Source organism: Haliotis cracherodii, unplaced genomic scaffold, assembly GCF_022045235.1.
Source record: "Haliotis cracherodii isolate W230 unplaced genomic scaffold, xgHalCrac1.p SCAF_5, whole genome shotgun sequence".
NCBI classification, from domain to species: Eukaryota; Metazoa; Mollusca; class Gastropoda; order Lepetellida; family Haliotidae; genus Haliotis; species Haliotis cracherodii.
In genome coordinates, this window is record NW_027266308.1 from 20,220,077 (window position 1) to 20,236,884 (window position 16,808).

At 42.6% G+C, this 16,808-nt stretch overlaps 1 protein-coding gene across 1 annotated transcript in view; it reads right to left on the reverse strand.

The window, feature by feature from the left end:
- Positions 1-141: 141 nt before the first annotated feature.
- LOC139442554 (uncharacterized) overlaps positions 142-16,808 on the reverse strand; it is a 29,420-nt gene continuing 12,753 nt past the window's right edge. Inside the window, exons 4-8 of the mRNA XM_071223379.1 lie at positions 14,373-14,516; positions 11,273-12,397; positions 9,545-9,589; positions 9,010-9,114; positions 142-3,412 (exon numbers count right to left, since the gene is read on the reverse strand). Coding sequence (XP_071079480.1) covers positions 2,838-3,412; positions 9,010-9,114; positions 9,545-9,589; positions 11,273-12,397; positions 14,373-14,516 — 1,994 coding nt within the window. The 3' untranslated portion in view covers positions 142-2,837. The remainder of the gene's footprint in view (positions 3,413-9,009; positions 9,115-9,544; positions 9,590-11,272; positions 12,398-14,372; positions 14,517-16,808) is intronic.

Here is a 16,808-nt window from a genome sequence, read left to right on the forward strand (position 1 = left end):
AACCAGCAGAGCATATCAGACCAAATACACTTCCTAAAGATTACCTGAGGAGTCGGGAAGTTTGTATCACAAAGAATTCCACTGAGTATGGCCTTCAACTGGTTTCACATCCTCGTTGACAAACAAAAACAATTATTACAAAATACTTTTTATTTCTGTGAAAGAAACAAATATCACAGACAACAGTGAAAAAGAGACTGATGTCATCCCTACACACGATCAATAATGTTTGTACACTAAAACTGAAAGTTACAGGGTACAGGATATATAATATGTGGTAAACTTTCTTTGAAAAACAAACGTTTGATTTCCAATGCTACTCCAGATATCCCCACTGGCCCAGTGTTGGGACCTTTCTACAGCAGTGGGATATCATGCCCCCCACCTGAAGTAAAAACAAAGTTTTCCACCTACATCACACACAAGACACGTGGGCAACACAAAATGAAAGACACAAGAAATACATCTCTACAGTTATTGCAAACTATCACTGATTTTAGATCGTCTTGTTAAATGTCTTGACTAATCAGAAATATGAATAAATAGTAGTCCAACCAACTACAAACTATTATTTATTCATTTACATTTATATAGAAAACTCTCCATTAAATGTTACTAATATTTTTGTTATTACCTAGTGGGTATGTACATCACTGACATGATCACTGAAATACAGGCCTACTATATCTGGAATTCATTCTCAACCTCATTTGAAGCCTTGTTTTCCTGGAGTGAACAAATTCTGCACAGCTGAAGATTCTTGTTCAATGAGATATGACCATTAAGTAGAGAAAACTCCTAAGCTGATGTACATAAATACACTGCAGAAATTTACAGTGACCTACCTCAGTGTTTTTTCTCGCAGTTTTGTCATTTTATGTGCATAATGACAGATGACTTGTGATAGCACATTGTAAGGACGAATGAGGTACTGCTACATAGAGATAAGTAGTACATTTGAAGTTGGCTGCTCTTTAAAGTTGCTTTATGAATAGCTACAAAAAGTTACAATTGTGCACCTCATTTCTAGTCTTTGTCCCAATTGTAAGTAGAGTTCTTGGTTGTCTCCCCCCTACAACCCATCCTGACCCTGTTACCATGGTTGCACAGAAGTTACTGATGCATCATGTCACAGTGATGTCTGCTAACATTAAACATGCATACAATTGATGAGAACCCACTTGCACAAGGCTGGCTTGGCCCCACTATTTAATCACGGTCTTCGATGACGTGGAATGCAAGCAGATTCTTGTCCGTGCACAAAATTAGGATCTACATGATGAAGATATGGACCAGTCCCCATCTGGACCTGTCATTTAGAATCATCAGTCACTCCGATCCAGCAAGGCAGGCAATGTACCATTTTAACTTGAATACACTGCATTGGATTTGTAAACAAATATTCGTACACCTTCATCAAACTTTTAAAATGAAAGATGGAGCAGATCAACTGAACTTGCACAACCATGTCAAAATAAAACATGAACATAATGAAGACTGATTTGTTACTGTCTGATTTAAAACATATTTCATGAAATTTCAAATTCATTGATTTGCAAGAAAATTTGAAGAGCACAGATTTCACAACACATCAGTAAGAGACACACTAAATACTGTTTAACAAGATGTCTACATAGTGTATAAATACAAATGCAGAGCAAAATAGTCACCAACTTGGCATACATAAATGTAGTTGATTGCAGGTAATAAATGAGTTTTTTTCATTAAAATTTGATTTGACATGAGCAAGTCAACAGTGATAAAAAGTATGTCGAGTAACTCAGGGAGTAACAAGGGTAGACAGAAATCAATATTTTCAAAACATCACATATGAGCAAAAGAAATAAAATGGAATGTATAAATATAGTTTTGATTAGAATGTATTTTTCTGGCTGCTGTATACTGAACCGATAACTGCATAATGATCCAGATTGAATACACAGTAACAAACAAAATGAACCAGACAAATTATTTACAATAGCATCCGATACAAACAATACTACTTTGAAGTAATTCAAAGAATAGCGAAGGATAAAGCAACCATATTTCTTCACACATATATGAATATGTTCCTCACAACAGAGGTAACCTCGAGTTCAGTCCTCACTTCTGAATGTTTGGATCAAATATCCTAATTTGTATACACCTATAGAAAACGCTGATTTAGCCTAAATGCACACTGACGTGGAGGGCTGCAGTATTACATGTACATGGGGATGCTGGAGGAAACGGCTAACAAAGCCTGACAATATTGCATCCTAATTAGCAGTGCATATCTACATCGTTAAAGTATAAGATAATAAGAGAAAAGATATTTTTAAGTAAGAACAGTTCTAATAAACTGAGTATGTTATCCTTTCAATGAAAGTCAATGATTAAAGGAATTACCATTGTAAAATCAGTCAAAAATATGCCAATGGATTTCTAATTCCAAGATACACTTCACACACTTAAAGCTGATGTAAAAGTAAGAAATGGGAGTATAAAAAGGTTTCATGTATTCCTTTAGAATGTTACTTTACTAGCATGAGAGTGGAGTGGCAATGCTTAATATGGCTTAATGTATACATGTGTACATTTCCGTCCTTGGTGGGAATTGTTGAAATTAGAGATCAGATCAGAGAAAAATACATCTTGAGATCACTTAAATGTAGGATTTTATGCACTTAATATCATAAACCTCTTTGAAGGAATGTTTAAGTTTTCTCTCTATATTGGATTTGCAACTCGGCAAAATGTTTATTTACGTTTGATACACAAGGACACTGATGTACACAATTAAAAGATATTAAAACAAACTTTTTGTTTGAACAACCTATGATTAGAAATTATTTTGTTTACAAGTACATCCCATTTATGAGATAGTCTGCCTCATTGGAATGTAGGGGTCGTCCTTTTCGTAACCGCCGTCGCACATTTCTAAGACGACATCCAACGAACACAAGCAATATGACTGTTATGGCCAGACCAAGTGACAGAGCAACTATGGGTCCCTGAGCATTGTCTGTTGGGCTAGCTACAATGACTTTTTCCTTGGTGAGAAATACTGTCTCCTCTTCGTTACTTACCACATTAACATGTGGATGTTGTTCTGGTGTAGCAGCTAGTTTCACACCCGGGCCAGCAGCTGGTTTCACACTCGGGCCAGCAGCTGGTTTCACACTCTGGCCAGCAGCTGTTTTCATTGCAGTGTCGCTCTTAGTAGGAGGCTGTGTTTTGTCATCCCTAAATTTTTCTTCAGATTCTGTTGGTCTCATTTTGCTGTCTGTCTGTTGGGTATCTTTGTTACTTTGGCTGTCATTGGACACATGCTTGTCATCTTTGTCTTCACTGACTGGCTTTTTCTCTGCTTTAACCATGTTAGTGGACACTGCTGTATCAGTTTTAGCCTCTGAAGAGTGTGAGGCTGCATCTAAAAAAAAAAAACCAGGACATTTTAGATTGTCGCACAATTTCCATGTCCGGTCTCTAAAGGGATGCATCTCTCACCAACTCAGCTCTACCATTTCAGAATTTTGTAGAATTTTCCTATTCGGAATATTTTTTCCTATTCGGAATATTCTATAAGTAATACGTTACCACTGTTATACAAAGGCTGATGTCCCCCACAACTGCTCTTATAGCGAAATCTTCCACAGAGATCTCAATTACCTCATGCAGCATGTGCGTAGCCACCTAGCTGCCATGTGACACCCTTCACTCTTGTCTCTTGTGAGAGCAAGTGCTCGGGGGACGGACGGGCGGGCAGCAGCCTAGTGGTAACATATTACTTATAGAATATTCTGAATAGGAAAATTCTACAAATTACATTAAGTAATACGTTACCACTGTTCTACCGAGGCTGACTACCACAGTAGGCGGTGGGGAGCACCTACAACCCGAAACCTGACTGCTCGTGTTCCTTCCGGCCAGCGGAAGTATACAACAAGGCGGAAGCACTCGATGCGCATGCTCCCAGCTTGGCGTTACCATATAGGGATACCAAAGCACTGTCAAGCGTTTACCGTAAGGCTCAATCGTCATTGCCAAAACGATTGGTGACTCAAAACGGCCCCACTGGATAGGTATTTCATCGCCTCAGCGGATGAGAACACAGTATCCGTGTGAGCTAAATCTTAGATCAGGTTAAACAGTCGAAAAGAGGGAAATTAATTTCATTCGGACCGTATATCCCGAGAACAAGCCTACTTAAGCGTGTGTAATGGGCGCGTGACCTAAATTCAATATTGGAAAGCATGCATTAGAAGGTTGCAATACACGACAGACAATTAAGTTAATAATTGTCAAATCCAAATAAAGAAACACACAGAAAGCCGCACTCACCTGTGGATGAGCGCGCTGGGTTGCGGGACCCCCACTCCCGTACCCACGGCTGTGGGAGCGTTGGAGTAGACCCAGATTGACCACCGTGCAAGGTCTGAAGCCGGAGGAGTTCGGAATTGCGCTGGGCACGCTGGGCACGCTGAACAGATATATTCGAGTGTAGGGCAAATGGTGCCGCTAGCGCCCTGATCTCGTGCAGGTTTGACCCCGCTACCGGTAACCCCTGAGACCGGTACGCCAGATTGATGACAGAACGAAGCCATAACGCAATCGAGTTGCGAGTTATGTCAACCGTACGATTAGGGTTACACGATATGAACAGACGGTCACGCCCTTGTCTGCGTTCATTCGAAGCCTTAAGATAATACTTAAGGGCCCTAACCGGACACAGCGATCTGTCCTCAGTACCAGCAGGAGGTAAGATTTCTTTGAGGGATCTTACAGTGAATTCTCTCTCCGTTTGGCCAAATTTCTGATTCTTAGCGACGAAGCCCATCAGCAAGCCCAGGCGGACCGCTCCTTCGTCGCCCCTATCGAATCGTACTTTGGTGACATCAAGTGTGTGTATTTCCGACACTCGTGCCGCCGTGGCAAAGGAGAGAAGAAATGCTGTTTTCCAAGTCAACATGCCGGAACGAAGCACCACCCAAGGGTTCATACGGAGCCTCCGTAAGTGATTGTAACACTAAGGAGAGATCCCAGGCCAGTGCCCGAAGGCGGCCCTTTTTAAGATCTTGCTGTTTGAAACCCTTGATAATACCCCGAATCACCGGCTCTTTTGAGAGACGGGTACCCATAGCAACTTCCCGTACCGTAGCAACAGACGAGACATAGTTGGCAATGGAACCCCCGGAGAGTTTCCGGGTCTCTCGTAAGTGAGACATGAAACGAGCAATATCCTGCACAGATACCTTATCTGGCGAATGAATGTGATGTTTGCAACACCACTTCGTGAAAATAGCCCAACATGCATTATACACCTTCTGGGTAGAATCACGATGCATACTAACGTATGCCCGAGACGCCCGACGAGAAAAACTTTTACTCCTCAGACACTCGGTGACAACATCCACGCGTGCAGATTGAACTGCACTGCGTTTGGATGAAGCTGACGGGTCTGAGGGTGGATCAGCAGATCCGGTCTCACAGGCAGTGGAAGTGGCGACTGCATGGCCTGGGCCAGCAAGTCGGGGTAACACGATCTGTTCGGCCACATGGGCGCGATCAGTAACATTCGACAGCGAACTCCTCGGAGCCGGCTTAGAATGAGTGGTATTAACCCCGTCCGCGGGTAAGCATAAGCGTCAATATATGCCCGTCCAGTCTAACGCGAGAGCATCGTGATCGATGGCCCTTGGGTCCAGGACTGGTGATACAAACAACGGGAGTTGATTGTTGAACCTGGTTGCGAACAGGTCGACCATCGGACGACCCAAACGTTCGCACAGCCACTGAACACCACTGGGATTAGCATCCACTCCGTGGGGCTCGGATCCCGAGGCATTGATAGAGCGTCGGCCAGTACATTCCGCACACCTGGGATGTGATGGGCCGACCCTGGCACGGGACACTGTCCACCAGAGCGTAAAACTCGAACGCGAGATCGAGTAGCGAGGGACTGTGGGTTCCCCCCCGTTTGTTCACATAGGACACTACCGTCGTGTTGTCGGTCGCCAGCATGAGCCAGGCGTCGACGAGACGATGCTTCCAGTGATTGACTGGTTCAACGTGGCGCGGAAGGGCCGCATAGAGACACCTGATAAGACGTTGCAAGGGACCGTCCACAACTCCAGATGCGGTCGGAGCCGATCTGCGAGGGCGACGATCGCAGTGTTCTCCTGTGCTAACAACCGGATTAGAAACCGTTGCAGGGGGCGGAGTTGGAGACGACCCCGAATGGTGCAGTCCTGGGCTGACACAAGTAGCCCTAACAGCTGTTCCGTCATTCGATTGGCCACTAGCGAGTCGTCCAGATACGCGAAGTACCTGATACCCCTCTTGTGGAGGAACCCCACTATGGCGGTGGTTAACCGGGTGAACAGCCATGGAGCGGACGAAAGACCAAATGGGAGTACAACCCACTCGTAGTGCCTGCCTTGAAAGACAAACCTGAGATACTTGTGATGATCCGAGTGAATCGGAACATGCAGATAAGCATCCTTCAGTCGGCCGGCATGATCAGAGCTTTCAGGTCCGCCAAGGTCAACATTCTGAACTTGGGCGGCATGTGCAGGTAAAACTCGTTGAACGATTTCAGATTGTGAATCATTCTGAGTTCGGCACTGTCTTTCTTGGGAACAAGAAATATCCTGGAGTAAAACCCCGGTGTTATTTCTGGTAGGACTAACTCCCGTACCGCCCTCTTCTCCACCTATGGCATCGGCGAGGATGGGAAGATCGGCTTCCGAATAGAAACCTTCCAACGGGGCGACGGTGAGCGGAGGATCCGCTTTGAGATCTAGCCGATAGCCGTACCAAATCGTGTTGACCACCCACAGGTCGTCGAACACTTTTTCCCAATTCTCCCAGTAAGTCTGGAGTCTGGCTCCTACAGGGGAAGAGAAGGGAGGCCTGACAGGCTGCGGCAGACGCAACTGTCCAGGGCTGAATGACTCAGGTTCGCCTACAGGCCAACCGAAGCTAGCGCTGTTGGCAAAAGAACCCTGCAAGAAAGAGTCATTTGGAGGAGCCCTTACCGTCCCGAGACGGCTTAGGCTTCCCCCAGTGTCCCTTCTTCCCCCGAAAGGGCCGCAGGTTGCCTTACCGGGGCCCTCAGAGCAGGACCTCTTTCCGGAGGAAGAAGACACTGACCCCTTGGACTTTCCGGTCGCAGCATCCTGAGGGGCACTCCGTTTAGGGGCACCACCCAGGCGTCTGAGCAGAGACCCAACCAGATCCAACGTATGCTGCGAAGCCGTGGCAGACGAAGCAGACTGCTGTTCTTTTAGAACACCAGGGATCCGATTATTAAAAAGGGTCTGCGCAGACCAAGGCTGCGAAAGTAACACCTCCTGGTTGGCGGCGTCCAACCCAGAAGAGGCAAGGTACGCTTGCCGCCTCCAAAAATGGCACGTGCCGGAAAGAAAGGCTGAAGCCCCGGCAACGTACTCAAGGGTTGCATTCAAACCGATCAAACAGTTGTAAATGCGCTGGTCTCGGTCCGTGGGGGAACCTTCGACCAGACTGGCGGCCGCCGCCAAGTAGGTGTCGCCATGTGACATAGCGAGCATGGAGTGCCGAGACAGGGTGTCCATCTGCTGTAAAGTCGCTTGAGTGACTGTAGCAGCAGGTGGGGCACGGACACCCAACCTCTCCACATGGGATTCCGGGAAGGCCAAGTCATGCACCGGGAACGAACCCTTTCTCCACGACGGAGGAGGTAACGGGAGCCCCCGACCGGAGGCCGCCGCGAAGGCTTTCTCCAGAGACGGTTTGATCCTGCGCAACAAAGTTGACGCGGGAAAAGCCTCGTCGGCGGACTCGTCGAAAACCTCGGAGGAACCCACCGAGCCGTGGATTCCCCGGGGTACCGGCTGTGGCCGTGGCATGTCCTCAAAGAGGTCATTCACCATGACCACACGGTCCTTTGTCGATAACGGGAGTATCGGCTCGGGGGAAAGACCGGTGACTACGGTAGCCGTCGCCGTACCCGTAGACCCCGCATCCGAACCCGCAGCCACCAAAGGGGCTGGGGCCGGAACAACCTGCGCCAGTTTGGAGTCCACCAATTGCGACAACAAAGCCGCAACGGAATCCCCGGACAGCCCAAGGGCCGCCAAGGGATCCGCCGCCGAGGAGGTAGTGCCCGCAATGGGCGCCCGACCGGACGAACTGGCCACCTCAGGGATGATAGCAGAACGCACGTAGCGCCTGTATGGCGCAAAATCCTCAGGCCCTAGACCCACGCACAGGGTGCACCGGGTGTCCTCGCAAGGGACCTGGCACCGTGGGCATCGATCGTGGGGATCCCGGGACAACAAAAACTTCTGACAAGCGCCGCAGCGCCTGGCAGCAGGAGTAGTCGGGTCGCTGGACAAATCCAATTCCATGTCAGACATTGCTCTTTGAACAAAAAGCAAAACATGGTTACAACACACACACCAAACATATTCACAAACGTAGATTTTCCGAAGAAAAACTAACGATAATAGCGAATACATAAATACATATATTATAGATATAGATATAGATATATATATATATATATATATATATATATAATAATAGGTGATGCAAAAAAACGCCCCACAATATACCACTAAAGGTAGACGGAAAACACAAAGTGCCGCGGCCGCCACACCCCGTTAGTAGCGAAAAAAGGCGGGAAAATTTAGGGGGAAAATTTTCTAAGCGCCGAATAACGAACGCCCCGTAAATTACAGTTTACTTAGGACGAAGAAACAGTAATAAATATCACCAAGGATAGCAGGAGGCTGGTAGAACGCAGAGCAGTCTATGGATACGTCTTGCGAAGGCAAGCGAAGAGACAAGAGTGAAGGGTGTCACATGGTAGCTAGGTGGCTACGCACGTGCTGCATGAGGTAATTGAGATCTCTGTGGAAGATTTCGCTATAAGAGCAGTTGTGGGGGACAACAGCCTCGGTATAACAGTGGTAACGTATTACTTAATGTAATTACTCATTACAGGGTTGCAATTTTTACACACCAATAATGGTCAACACAAACCTGTACTTTTACCGCCATGTTCAGTAGGTTTGTCTTCTGTGACAGCGGGTAAGTTGTTGGACTTGACGGAATCCTGAGATGATGTAACCTGTTCATCTGTCATGTCTGCAAAATAGATATTTTCATCTGACATATACCACTTGACACACAGATCTCACCTCCCAGTACATTCTCATATGAAACACAGATCTCATCTACCAGTACATTCTCATATGAAACACAGATCTCACCTCCCAGTACATACTCACATGAAACACAGATCTCACCTCCCAATACATTCTCACATGAAACACAGATCTCACCTCCCAGTACATTCTCACATGAAACACAGACCTCACCTCCCAGTACATTCTCACATGAAACACAGATCTCAGTACATTTTCACATGAAACACAGATCTCACCTCCCAGTACATTCTCACATAGTACAGATCTTACCTCCCAGTACATTCTCACATGAAACACAGATCTCACCTCCCAGTACATTCTCACATGAAACACAGATCTCACATTACATGACAATACATATATCTCACCTTGGGAAGGTACCATGTCCTGGGCTCTGTTTCCATCATGATAGTCTGCAAATACAAGAAATTGCATGAGTATATGCATGTTCCTCTATATCACAAGACACAATACAAGGAACATGATGTTCCCTTAAGACTTGGAAACCGTGCACATTTTGTACAATACATTTAAAGATGTTTCAAAGTTTTGAAGAATTGAGTTTGATTGAATGTTTACATGATAAAGTTCCCAGAGACTCTAGGGTGATAGATGAAGTCTATATTTATGCAAAACATCTTTGTTGCTACATGTCATAATGTTTAAAAATATGAAAGTTATCACATTATTTAAACAAAGCACTGATAACATTTACATTATTAAAAATGAAAACTAACATATTCAGGAAGTTCAGATTAAGCACCAAGGCAATAATGACAATTTTCGTAACTATTTTGTTTTTTATTTTCAAGTAATCGGAAAATGATGATAAAAAGAGTTTTAAATACCATCTATCATCACCTATTTCCTGATAATAGTTGCTTTCCACTCAGCAACATACGAAAATACCGGGAAATACCTCTGTTTTTGAAGCTTTGTATGAATAAACATGTGCAAAGATTTGTTCGATGTTTGGTACCATCAGGAAGCTTTGAACATGAATAATATTACAGTAACCTTGCCAGGAGTATTTTCATAGTTGTAACACTTGATTTTACTGAATAGAAATTGATATCTAACGGCACTTTTTACTGTTATTTCTATAAGGACCACGATCTATTACCTCAATGGATACTGTCCTCTCGTATGATGTATAAATTGTGTTATTCTGAATGTTTTATGCAGGAAGTCATGACCTATAACTAACCTTAAAATATGGAACTTTGCGGACATATCATGCTTGGTTACAACCTGTGTCTTAGATTTCACATGCATATATTTTGGCATCATGGCTGAGCCTACAAATTGATGATACAAATGCTGATGTCATTTGACTTACATTACACAATTTTGTGAAAAGATAGAACTAGTAACCTAGGTATAACATGTATAAGTTTGACCATTTATAGAAATATTATTGTTGATTTATCACTTTATTTAATTTATTGAATGATTTGCTTGATGTATCTATATTGCTCTTTCACATGTTCAATATGGACAGTTGGGGCATGTGTCTCAGAAATATTGTTTCAACAACACCGAGGAAATAGTTAATATTTCAAAATCTATTGATAAAATATGATAAATTTAAAAGCAATAAGTATTTTCAAACATTGTGAAAAGTGATAAGATTTAATAAATGAATGATGTGACAGGTGGCTGTCAGAGCAAACATTCTGGTGAAAGAATTCAGTGCTATGAAATACAATCTTTTGTGATACAGGTGATGAAGCAAGATGAAAAATAGTGTCACATCAACACGGTACAACACTGACAACTGCAGGGGGTGATGAGCAGAAGAAAACACACAAGTGGCATCCAGGAGAAGCTTGTAGGACTTCAACCAAAAACAACCATAATGTTAAAAAGGATTTTCATAGGAATTACTACATTTTAAACACCAATTTTAAAACAATACAGTTTGTCTATCTGGACTAAATAATTCACAAATACAGCACAGCATAAGAGACTTTCTGCAACTAAAAGGAAAACAAGGAGACAGAAGGAACTGAAGAGTATATTGCAACACAATGAAGACAAAAAGCCCACAACACACTATGCTGGTGGTTCCAGTGAGCACAACAACGATAGAGTACCTCCACCATAAGACTTAAAAGGGTAGTTCGCTTTGTCATGGCTTCCATAAGTTCTGTGGTTGTCAGGACTGTTGTAGTCAGTGCCTTGGAGGGGAACATAGGGATCAAAGTCATTGTAGTCATAGTTGTTGTAGCCTCCTGTGTATGGGTGGTTGAAACCAGTATCAGGGAACTTCCGATACGGGCCATTAGGACGGCCTTGCTGGTATGGTCTCCTCATGGGGTAAGGGCGTTGCTGCCCAAGCCCATACAGACTGGTGTCATAATCTGGAGCAGGAATATTGGAGTTTATTTTCTGGATCCTTGAGGGTTGTCTGTTCAGGCCATGTGGTGAATATGGTCTGTCAAATGGCCTGTAGCCCATGTTAGAGGCAGGTTTATTGTCCATCATGCTGGCATCTTCCTGTGATGGAGCATCAGGGGCCAGTGTCTGGAATGCAGAGTCCTGACTGCTGGGTTTCAGATACACTTGACTTGGCTGAGCTTCAGGCAAGCTTGCCTGTGAGGGAGTGTGAGGAATCTCAGGTTTAGCTCTTTGAGGAGCTCGAGGTTTTGCTTCAGGACGACCAGCTGCAGCTGCATGTAGATCATGCTTTGGAGCCTTGTTTCCTGAAGTCCCTGGAAGTCTATGTCCACTTTCCTCAACAGTTGTGTCGACCCTGTGAACCCTCTTACTGGCATCTGAGTTGCCCTTGTGCCTGTCCTCAAACCTCGGCCCCTCAGGGGTCTCATCATCTCTGTACCATGATGCCACTGGCTTAGATGGGAGGAATGTAGGCTTCACCATAGGCCGGTCAGTCACAGACACGCTTACTCTCTCCAGCTCTTTATCCACATCAGATGAGTACTGGTAATCATGCACCTTTCCCCTGGTATTGCTGTATGCATTGTTGACACTGTCAGCGAGTTTGTCAGAGTGATCAGCATCCTTAGTGTAGCCTCCCAGTCCCACTTCCTTGCCGTCACTCAGCTCCTTCTCAAGATCTGTCCTGGAGTACTTTCCCTGTGGTAAGTCAGGGATCTGTAGGTCATTGCCATAGCCCATACTATCATAGTTCCCATCACCAGGGAGACTTGCTGGGGATTTCCTTTGCCATGGTTCTAACTGTTTATCCGCCACCAGTGCTAACAAAATCAACAACCAATAAACTAGTTATGAACATAATCTCTAACATACCACACCCAGCCAGACTAGGATGTAACTGTTATCACTGTACATCATGCTGAGTCAACCAAGCTCAAGTCTATCTGACAAGGAAGAAACTCCTTTCTAAACCTACAGCATTCTGATACATATGTTGCTTGAAGCAGTTCAAACCTTATTATTCTGAGAAAATATTAATATCAAAATCAGAGCTGTAGATAAGCTGAGTGTTTAATACACATTAAATATAACCGAAATATGCAGACAATCCTATCCCTAGCATATCAAATACACAACAAAAACTATAAAAACATTTTTGAAATAAAACTCGTGCATATAATACAATTGTTAGATAAAACAATTGCAGCTGATCATGAAATTCATTTACAGACAGCTACATTCGGTAAAACGTGTACACTAGGGGTGACTATTGGTCTGGAAATCACTATTGCAATAACTATTGATAATGAAAATAACTACTGCAATAACTATTGATATTGCAAGCAACTATTGCAATAAATATCGATAGTTTTCACTTTCAGTCTATCACTTCAGATGGATTTTAGAGATGAATTAAACTTTGGAACTGAAGTTTATCAACAATAATAAAAAAGTAAAGTTTGAGATATGACTGATTAGTTTTTTCTTTAGCCTATCGATCTAAGAAAAAGAGACTTCCACATTACCATGTGTACTAACACACATGATCAAAAGAAAAACAAATATGAACAGCATTGCATGTACAATCGAAACTTTCAATATTCCTAACTGAAATCGATACAATTGTTTCGAAACTGATTTAACAATCGATTTATTGACTTTAAGTGCTTACCAGTTAGCAATCCATTGATATTTCAATTTATCATGACACCCCTAGTGTACACTACTATTTATTTGTTTTTATGACTTACAGGGATTATAAATAAAATGGGTAAAATACCCAAATAACCAAAAACTTATCTAGAGCTCTGAATTTTCATATTTCTATTTAAAAATGAACTGTATCCAAATAATAACATAATGAAAAATTACCTTAAATGCATGCCATAGAGTATATATTTCATGTTGCCGTCTTAGCTTGGCATTGTAATTCAGATTTATATAAGGAAACTGTACATCCATGAGTTCCATCCATTAAACGACCATGGAAACTATATCAGATGTCATATTTGATTGTGATTGGCCACATAGTAATAACATGGTTCTTCTTATTGAGTACAGTGAATACAATTCCCTTTCTTGATAATTCAATCCCACCACCAGTTGGACATTACATTCGTTCTATTTAATAGTAGTCCTCTATCTCCCAATAGAATTGATAACACAACTTGCACTACGCACCAGTGACTCAGAACAAAAGTGCAGCATTCGGCTTGTTGTTCGCATTCAATCACTTTCATTTCATTTCAGTTTTAATTTGTGTGTGTATGTTTGTGTGCATATGTGTGAATAGGTAGTAGTAATTTTATGTCACCATAATTGAATATGTGAGTCAAGTAGGTTGGGGTGTATGTGTCATGTGCGAGTCTGTAGATATTTGTGTATTTACAATGGTTAAATATTATGTACAGGGTAGAAATTAATGTTATATATTTTAGGTGTATGAAGGTACTATGCTCTCTCTGTATGGATTCAGTTGGAGCCAAGTGAATGATGAATGATAACTGCAGTTCAAATAATAACATCATCCTCCCCCTCTCTCTCTCATATACAGATTTGTGTCGTGTCAAGGTGGTAACATTCTAACAGCCGCATTCATTCCCAGTAATTTTGAATGCTAACTTATATGACAATGAATCCCTATCAATCTAGTACATCATGAATGTCTGATACCCCTCATTTAAAACCTACCTAAACCAAACACTGGAATCCCCCGCCTTCTGGTCATGTACTAAATATTAGGTCAAGTTGGAGGTAAGTAGAATGTTGGCCTGACAACGTGCCAAGTCTATTCACCTGAAGAGGCGCAGTCTCTCTCATCCGATCCATCCGCACATTCTGTGGTACCATCACAAAGCTTGGACTTCGGGATGCAGTCTGGTCCCACCCATGACGTCCCTCGAATCTTGCACTCTGCCTGATCTGGGCCACATACCTCTCCTGGAGTAAACAGTCACAACAATAAATATCACACAGAAGGCAGCACACATGGTGCCTGCACAATACATGCATGCACATCAAAGTGACTCCCAAGTCAGCAGCATGCACCTTATATCAATAATATCAATAATATCAATAATATCCTATATCCTTGGGGCTTGATTGCGAATCAGGGGGGCATCACATTCAGTGTCCGAAGCAACTGCCTGCCCACTTGTCCACATCCTCCCCCAGCAAGGGAGTTTACAGACTAAGAAAGTCCAGTTTCAACCCTTGCTGAACTATGCTGAAATTTCGTGCCTTGATCATAGGGTCACCAGTGGCTATAGCAAGTTATGTCTGTTCCATGTGCCTCCTATTCACCAATCAGATTCCACAACTCATATCACTTGCACTTGCTTCAAACGAAATGGTGGCGCCAAGTCAAGACGATCTGATCAATAATCAAGATCTATGTTTTGTATATACGGGTCTTACCTTGCGAAGGGAATCAAATCATTTGAATATCTTGATGTAAAACATGAAAAACATTTGCAAAATATGTCAACACCCAGTTGACGGTACACATGCTTTGCAAATCCTGCAGTCGATCAAAATTTGCATGTTGAAATTCATGTTGTTTACGAACAGGATGTCTAGTTCATTGTGCGATTTTTATTGGACTATGCATATGCTCGTTAGTCCAGCCAAAACGTAACTCTGAAATTTCAGCCTACTTCGGCCACTTAACTCTTTGCCTTGGGAAGATGGCCTGCCCCTGGTTGGTAACTATTTCAGTTGGGCTGCATATAGTTTTCCTCCACCTGCCCAAATGTCTGGATGATTATTTTAAGGCTACTTACGCATTAGGTTTTATCGTAACTCCTTGAAGATTCTCAAGTAATTGCATTATTTCAAGTGAATCAAGACAATTTGTCTCATATTTTTTTTGACTTTTCAATATTTAAAATGTCTGAATGCAGGCAGTTAATCTCTTACCAGACTGTTTTGTTGGGTGTTCAAATCATTTAAAACACTGATAATATAACAGTGTAGATTCTGAGACTTCAGATCCTATATGAATGAAAACAAACAAACACACAAACACACACACACACACACACACACACACACACACACACACACACACACACACACACACACACACACACACACACACACACACACACACCATGTTAATGATCATATGTAAATACAGTCATGTCAACACTGTATTGCATATTAGACAACTGAACATACTGGAGAGAGCTTTAAGTGTACAGACACAATAATGGAAATCAATATGAGCAACTGGCAATATGATATTCTGGTCTCTTTCATAAAGAATGTAAAACATTCTAAAAATGACAGTCATTTGAAAGAAACATATGAGCTGTGCCAGTACAGAAGAGGTACAGCTCCTTAACTTGAGCATTGGGTGGGTCACGCTGCAGTAGATACTCCTGAAGAACCACCTCACAGGTATAACATGCAGAGAAGAATCCTACCACAAACACCATCTGAAGCAACTAACACAAGTATATTCATTCCATTCCACACTAATTCTGATTGAAATACTTTTCACAACTCCAAATAATACTTCACCTACATAAAGATTTACAGCTGTGTAGCTTTCAAAGCTGGCGTCAGCAAGTAGCCGAAATGACAACAAACTCTGTTTTTCTATCTGAAAGGCAGCAAACATCTGCTATGAGCCTTAATTGGAATTTGTGATTATTAAACTGATGAAACAAAAGTTACATCATCAAAGTTGTTGATTAAGCAAGTGGTTGATTGTTTAAGAAGGTACAGTTGAAGGCCGTTAATAGTCTGAAATACTTGCAGATGCTTACTTCTTTCATATCTAGCCATGAAAGCTGAGCAAACTCAACCACAAAGGCAAGCCAATGCCAACTTCCAAACATTTTAACTGAAACCTGAATCACAACACCACTCCTGCTCTGAGTTCAACTTGTATTGAAACTCATATACGCCATAGCAAAAACTTATTCTTAATCAAACTCTTCAACCTAGGAACATGCAATTTAAAATTAGACACTTGACACATACTGCGATTTTAGCATAAATTTAAATGAAACACTGGCCTTTGACCTTTACAAATTTGACAAACAGGAACTGTTACGAAAATGGAGTTACTTTCTCTATCTGAGCATATTGACTTTGGAAAATGCAATATACGAGTTCATGAAATCTACTTGGCGTCCTGTCTACTCCAACTGTTTGCTCTGCTGGAAGGTAAACACACCAGGGATTGTGAATAACAGGGCCATTAAGCAACCGTCTGACACCAAA